The following is an 8,185-nucleotide window of genomic DNA, read 5'->3' as shown; positions in this document are numbered from 1 at the left end:
CGAACCACTCCCGGCTTGCCTCGCCTCTCTCCCTCCTCCCTCCTCCTCCCTTTCCCCCCTCCCCTTCACCCTCCCCTCCACCCTCCCCTCCCCTCTAGCTGCCACATCTAACCCTAGTTTGGTTTAACCAAGGTTAGGTTAGTGTAACCTAGTGTAGGTTACTTTAACTTAGTTAGGTTTAACTTGGATTCCTCTTGGCTATATCGATCATATAGATGACATAGACAATTACTCTTATCTTGAACCAATCACGAATGAGGTCATAGACCTTAGGTAAAGTATTCCACCATCTTTCAATATTCACTTTTGCAATCTATTTTGGAATTCGCAAACAAAACTTTATTCTTATATATACAAATTTCATAGTGAACACCCCTTTCTTGAGCTTATGCCCTCTACTCTCAACTAGTAATTGTTACGATAATGAAGCACCAATATTTACATATAGAATCTCGATAAAAATACGATAATAACATGCATAGGTGTCCCAAATTTGATTAGCGTACACGTGTTATATTTACTCACATTTATAGGTGCAATTCATCACATTCAATGATATACATTAAGACAATTACTTATGCATCAAACACAAGTATGGTTACATGGTCCTAAAAAATAAGTGAATTTTTCCCAATGATAATTATGACACTTGATCTTCTAAGAAATTCCATAATTTCACCCATCAAATGATATAAGGTGCAAGGCTTGAGTCAACAACCAATCTAAAGAGGCAAAACAAGAGCCCTCTCATAACTTATTTATGGTTTTGATTGTATGTAGACTTTTTTTATATATGTTAGAAAAGAGTTATGCTATTTGTACTAATACTCTACTTATACATGGTGTTCTTTGGGTCTTGCCTAAGAGGTTATATGTTGTGAGTGGAATTCGCTGATTAAGGACAAAATTTGTGAAATTCAAAGAGAAGGAATTTTGATCCACACACTAGGATACATATCTTGATATAAGCTACATGAAAGGATGATTATGTAGAAATTGATTGGCTAACATGAGACATCAAGAGTAGACATCTGTACTACCTCTCTCTCTCTCTCTCTCTCTCTCTCTCTCTCTCTCTCTCTCTCTCTCTCTCTCTCTCTCTCTCTCTACCCCTCCCTTGTCGGTCGCTCCACCAACTAAACCACCCTACACACTAACCTAATAAGCAAGGGCCCAAAGACATTGCTGCTATGAGTAGCGGCGCCTCTAGTGACACCCGTCGACAGGCACACTCGTGCGCAGTGCCCACCCGTCTCTCTTCCATAGTCTTGCTTCCACACCACCGACCACCTGCCCCGCTTCCCATGGCTTCGCTTGCCCTCTGCCCACCCTCACCGAACCACTCCTTGCTCGCCTCGCCTCTCTCCTCCTCCCTCGTCCTCCCTTCCCCCCCTCCCCTTTACCCTCCCCTTCACCCTCCCCTCCCCTCTAGCCACCACTCCCCCCCCGCTGTCACGTGAACCCTCCCCCCTCGAATTTTAATAACATGCATAGGTGTCCCAAATTTGATTAGCGTACACGTGTTAGATTTACTCACATTTATAGGTGCAATTCATCACATCAATGATATACATTAAAAACAATTACTTATGCATCAAACACAAGTATGGTTACATGGTCCTAAAAAATAAGTGAATTTTTCTCAATGATAATTATGACACTTGATCTTCTTAGAAATTCCATAATTTCACCCATCAAATGATATAAGATACAAGGCTTGAGTCAACAACCAATCTAAAGAGGCAAAAACAAGAGCCCTCTCATAACTTATTTATGGTTTTTATTGTATGTAGACTTTTTTTATATATGTTACAAAAGAGTTATGCTTTTGTTAGTCTATATATGTTACAAAAGAGTTATGCTTTTTGTACTAATACTCTACTTATACATGGTGTTCTTTTTCACCTCTCTCTCTCTCTCTCTCTCTCTCTCTTTTCCACCTCTCTCTCCCCCTTTCCCCCCTTCTCTCTCTCTCTCTCTCTCTCTCTCTCTCTCTCTCTCTCTCTCTCTCTCTCTCTTTCCCCCCTTCTCTCTCTCTCTCTCTCTCTCTCTCTCTCTCTCTCTCTCTCTCTCTCTCTCTCTCTCTCTCTCTCTCCATACCCCCTCCCTTGTTAAGCTGCTCCACCAACTAAACCTCCCTTCACACTAACCTAATAAGCAAGGGCCTTAGCCCTTGCTGCTATGGGTAGTGGCGCCTGTAGCGACACCCGTCGATAGGCAACACTCGTGCGCAGTGCCCGCTCGTCCTGCTTCCACACAACCGACCACCTGCCCCGCTTCCACGCCTCTGCTTGCCCTTTGCCCGCTCTCACCGAACCACTCCCCACCCACCTTGCCTCTCTCCTCCTCCCTCCTCCTCCCTTCCCCCCCCCCCCCCCTTCACCCTCCCCTCCACCCTCCCCTCCCCTCTAGCTGCCACCCCCCCCCGCTGTCACGTGAAACTCCACCCCTCGAATTTGTTTAAGAGTTAATTAATTTCTTTAATTCATTATTAAATATAATTTATAAAAAACCCTAACCTAACAATAAATCTCACCCTAGTTAGGTTTAACCAAGGTTAGGTTAGTTTAACCTAGTGTAGGTTAGTTTAACTTAGTTAGGTTTAACTTGGATTCCTGTTGGCTATATCGATCCAATTGATAACATAGACAATTACTCTTATCTTGAACCAATCACGAATGAGGTCATAGACCTTAGGTAAAGTATTCCACCATCTTTCAATATTCACTTTTGCAATCTATTTTTGGAATTCGCAAACAAAACTTTATTCTTATATATACAAATTTCATAGTGAACACCCCTTTGTTGAGCTTGTGCCCTCTACTCTCAACTAGTAATTGTTACGATAATGAAGCACCAATATTTACATATAAGAATCTCGATAAAAATACGATAAAACATGCATAGGTGTCCAAATTTGATTAGCGTACACGTGTTATATTTACTCACATTTATAGGTGCAATTCATCACATTCAATGATATACATTAAAAACAATTACTTATGCATCAAACACAAGTATGGTTACATGGTCCTAAAAAATAAGTGAATTTTTCCCAATGATAATTATGACACTTGATCTTCTAAGAAATCCATAATTTCACCCATCAAATGATATAAGATGCAAGGCTTGAGTCAACAACCAATCTAAAGAGGCAAAAACAAGAGCCCTCTCATAACTTATTTATGGTTTTGATTGTATGTAGACTTTTTTTATATATGTTACAAAAGAGTTATGTTTTTTGTACTAATACTCTACTTATACATGGTGTTCTTTGGGGTCTTGCGTAAGAGGTTATATGTTGTGAGTGGAATTTGTTGATTAAGGGACAAAATTTGTGAAATTCAAAGAGAAGGAAGTTTGATCCACACACTAGGATACATATCTTGACATAAGCTACATGAAATGATGATTATGTAGAAATTGATTGGCTAACATCAGACATCAAGAGTAGACTTGAAATTGTAGGGGAGTTCTCACAAGATCTACCTTCTCCATTGAAAGTTATAAGGGAGGTATCGCTAGAGGTGCCTTCCTCATTACTAACAATCAACCAATTTTACTTGAGTGGTTACATGTCACCACAGCGGAGGAGGCATTAATTCAACACGTCATCGCAGCAGAGGAGGCATGGATGGTCTTGAAAAATCAGTATGATACCATGAATCAGATGCGGATTCAGAATCTGGAGACTCAACTCGCGAACGAGAAGTTGTCTGAGTTTGAAGCGGCAGAGAAGTTCATCACCAGGGTGAACGATCAGATGATTGCGATTGGCATCACCATCACCAGCGAGAATCTAGCACGAAGGTGCATACGGATTCTCCCACCAAAGTACGATGGTCTTGTTATGGCACTGAATACGCAAAACAGAAATCCGCCCCTCAACTTTGAGGTTTTCAGCGCGATGCTTCTGGAGGAGGAGATGCGTCAAAAGACGAGGACTGGAGAAGATTCTGGTTTTGGACTGGATCAAAGAAAGGTAAGGGTAAGGACTCTGGTAACCCATCTTCTTCTGATGATAAAAAGAGAAAGAAGAAGATCAAGTGCTTCTATTGCAACAAGGCAGGGCACAAGCAGAATAAGTGCAGAATGAGCATCCCAGATGAACTCCCTGATGCATGTATATTTATGATAAGAATAGAAGAACCACCAAACTGGTATGACAAGATATTATTTTTCCTTACTGATGGACTAATTCTAGAAACATTGAATAGGGATCAAAGAAAAAAATTAGTATTGCAAAGCAGACCTTTCCTTATCATTGCTGGAGTGTTGTACAAAAGAGGTATCGACCAGTTCATCAGAAGGTGTGCCCAAGACCATGAGCAAAAAACTGTGTTAGCAGAGGCACATGGAGGGCCAACAGGAGGCCACTTCTCAGGTGATATCACGGGTAAGAAAATCTTGCAGGTTGGATTATGGTGGCCCACAATGTTAAAAGATGCACACAATTATGCCAAATCATGCTTGTCATGTTAAAGGGATGACCGACCAATGGATAGTGACAGAATGGCAAATCAGTCATTTATTCCATTGGGACCTTTTCAAAAGTGGGGGGATTGGACTTTATTGGACCAATCAAACCTGCAGCTAAATTCTTAGGTAATCAATATATTCTTGGTGCTATTGATTATTGCACTAAATGAGTTGAGGCTCTAGCATTGAGGACATGCAAAGCTAGAATAGTTGCACATTTTTTGTATCACAATACTGTAACCAGATTTGGTGTTCCTATTGAGATTGTATTTGACAGAGGAACCCATTTCATTAACAAAACTATCAGAAAAATGACCAAGATGCACATGATGCTGCACAAAAAATCCACAACATATACCCACAAGCCAATGGATTGACTGAGAGCTACAACAAGCTCATGAAAAAGGTTTACAGCAGAATAATTGCTGATCACCCAGAGGATTGGGATCAGCATTTTAGACTTGGTGCTTTGGGCACTTTGGACAGCACACAAGGTAGCCATAGGATTGACACCTTTCAGGCTATTGTATGGTTGTGAAGTAGTGGTACCCATGCAGTTTGTTGCAGGCATAGCAATTGACAACAAACTTTCACCAGAAGACTCCATCCATGCTAGGTTGGAGCAACTTTTACAATTGGATGAAGATAGATTGGCCAGCTCCCATATAGCTGACATTAACCAAAAAAGAAGGGTAGCCTGGAGATTCAATAGAAATATTAAATTCAAGCTTTTAAAAAACGGAGACTTGGTGTTGATGTTCAACACTAAGCTGGGCAAAATGCCAGGTAAATTCAAATTAAGGTATGATGGTCCATTCAAGGTGATTGATACATATGAGCAAGGGACATTTCTCTTGGCAGACCTACATGGAAACTCCTTTGAGAAGCCAATCAATGGTTTTATACTTAAGCCTTACATTGGCCCTGATCCCACACAGGCGAAGATCAACACAATCTCACTGCAGAACCATTTTGAGGTACACAGTTATATAGTCTCTATTTCAACCTATCTGCTCACTAATGGGGTATCATGCAACTTTTCAAAGAAGCCTTCAAAGACAAATTCAGAAGCGTTTCGTGGTGACAGCTCTGAACAACATCATAGAAGCAACCGATCACATGAATAGCAACTACAATCATAGTCCAACCCGATTCTACCAACAATGCAGCAGAGACATTGCCACACTTCCATACAGTTCAGGTATAATCAAATACCCTACAATAAACAAAGGTAATTTTGCAGGTGAGAAGATGCAACAACAAGATGAAGATGCAACGAGCTTCACTCCAACAATGCTCCGATGTGTTTCAGACCAAAGTCCAACAAAACTAACTGAGAACTCTACCATAGTTCCGACAGGGACCAAACTAAGCAAATCTGACTCCGATCCACTGCACACGCGTGGCACGTGTCTTTTTTGACTTTTTGGAGTACGACTGAGGGTACGACTGAGGTCCGCGTATTCAGTCTCGCATTCGATCCACCCACTCCAGTCCGAATTCCATCCAACTCTTGCGTCCTGTCCGACCCTACAGCCTGATTACAATTCTCCACATGAATCGCAACAAAGTCCGACTATGCTCCACCTATCCAACCTCACTCCGCCCTCAGTCTGTCGACTCACAAAATAGACTATACTAGCCGTGCCAACCCATCAGCACCCATATGTACACAGTATCAACGATACAAATTTCGACAAGGCTGCTCACACAAACGACGCCCTCAACATGAGGAAAAGCATCATCGCCGATGCACACCTTACCGACCCCATGATGCAAACTCATATAAGCAAGGAGGGATGGGAGGTGGATTATACACCCACCCAATCGTCGCTTCATACTGCCAGTCTGGCACATGCGAGACTACTAGTGAATCTCCACACAAGCCCAATGAACGATGACCTGTGCAGTCAAGCTTCCCTTCAAATGGCTCCAAAACGTAGTTTATGGGTCACAATAAAAAGTCCCTAACTCCGGAAAGAAAGAGCCCCCGAACAAGCCCAGATGAGGAGAAGGCGATTGTCATCATAGAGAGTGAGGAGACAGAGTCCATGAAAAACCCCCCCAACCACCACTCAAGAAGCAGATTGTGACGGCCAGTTTCACCATCTTCAAAGTCTCTCTAGACCTCAACAATGGACCTCAACCAAAACCAAAAGTGGTTAAAGAAGATTGGCTTGCTTCAGTATGCAAGGCTTCCGTGGAGATTGTGGGAGGCTCCGCAAGATCCTCTCGTGCAATATGAAGCTTTCTAGAAATCGGGAGGTATGTTGAGCAACACTCTCATGGTGACACCTGAGATTATCTATGAGGTTTTTCACTTGCTTTTGATCAGGGAGGAAGTTGCATGCAACAAAGATATCGATAGTGAGATGCACAAGGAAGTTGGACCGCCTGGAACGCAGAAAAATTATTTTTGTGAGTGATGTACAAGATACAAGCCGCCGCCAAAAACTGTTGTGGTATCTAGAAAGAATGTAGCTTTTGGTGAAGCCCAACACAATGAGCCGAGATTCATATGCAGTACTCCACGTAGCAGAGAAGGGCACATGCATAAGTTGGGCTCACCTATTGCACACACGTCTCATGGGGGAGATAGCAAAGAAAGATTTGACTACATCAAATGCACATTCGAAGATTGCACCGTTCATTACAGCATTGCTTGAATTTGCAACACAAAATAAGGAAGAAGTGCCAAACATCATTATACAATACACAGAGGATCAAAAAAAGCAGAAGCATGATAGAACAAAGCAAGACAACAAAGAATCTGACAAATTAAAGGCTGCAATAGTGCAAGATTTGCAAGCAGCTCAGTATTCTCAGGATGAGGCATTACAAGCAGTGTATGGTAAGTCCTTGTTGGCAGATACACTCTGGGACACACCATTGGAAAAGGAGGAGATGCCCCCTCAGCAAATAGAACATAAACCCGCCAAAAAAATCAAGCTCAATCAACGAGCTAAAGCATAGATGCCGAAGGAAGCATGGCTCAAGCTCGAGGACGACATGGCTTGTTTGTTGCTCAACTCACCCCCCAAGTCCCAATTTGAAAATTTGTCTCCAATCCGCAAGCTCGACTTGCAGGAAACTCCTGTGAAGGACAAACAGGCATTCGCAGCAAACGCAGAGGTGTCAAGCATGCAAGTTGGCAATGCCCTGCTCATATTCCAACATTATTTTGAACACCAACAAAACAAACAAGCTAAGCTACAGCAACAGATCCAACAGTTCCAGAAAGAAAAAGAGGCAACACAGTAATTAATGATCAAACATTCTGACATGCAGCAACAGCTTTCCAATGCACAGGCCAAACTTGCAGAACTTCAAGAAGAATATGCAAAGTCCACAGAGCAGCAGAGCAAACATATTGCAAAGCTGATAGCACAAGTCAAAGTACAACAAGATTGCATGCCGACTATGATAGAATGGCTCCAAGAAATGAAAGATGAATTCTTTGTCCAGCTCGACCATATGGGAACAAGTCATAATGACCTTCAAATCGAAAATCTTTTGTTAAAGCAACAGCTTCATGCACTACCACATGTAGAACAGCAACTCAAGGAAATGGCCGACGAGGTAGATGGCGTATTCCTTAGCAAATATGACTTTCTGAATTGAAGAATCAGCTGATCCGGACATCCCAAGAGTCATGGAATACCTTGAAGGGCAGAGTCTTTACTATAGCAAAAGACCATACGATGCT

General features: G+C 42.1%; 1 protein-coding gene across 1 annotated transcript in view; it reads left to right on the top strand.

Moving 5' to 3' along the window:
• Positions 1 to 6,905, top strand: part of LOC147882709 (jasmonoyl--L-amino acid synthetase JAR1-like) — a 14,767-nt gene extending 7,862 nt beyond the window's left edge. The window contains exon 5 of the mRNA XM_087400486.1: positions 6,815 to 6,905. Within this exon, the coding sequence (XP_087256612.1) occupies positions 6,815 to 6,905 (91 nt within the window). The remainder of the gene's footprint in view (positions 1 to 6,814) is intronic.
• The last annotated feature ends 1,280 nt before the right edge of the window (positions 6,906 to 8,185 follow it).

The sequence above is a fragment of the Dipteris shenzhenensis genome, chromosome 29 (genome assembly GCF_047967505.1).
Source record: "Dipteris shenzhenensis isolate YYH24624 ecotype China chromosome 29, Dip_SZ_1.0, whole genome shotgun sequence".
Lineage (NCBI taxonomy): Eukaryota > Viridiplantae > Streptophyta > Polypodiopsida > Gleicheniales > Dipteridaceae > Dipteris > Dipteris shenzhenensis.
This window is presented reverse-complemented; position numbering and strand designations above follow the sequence as displayed.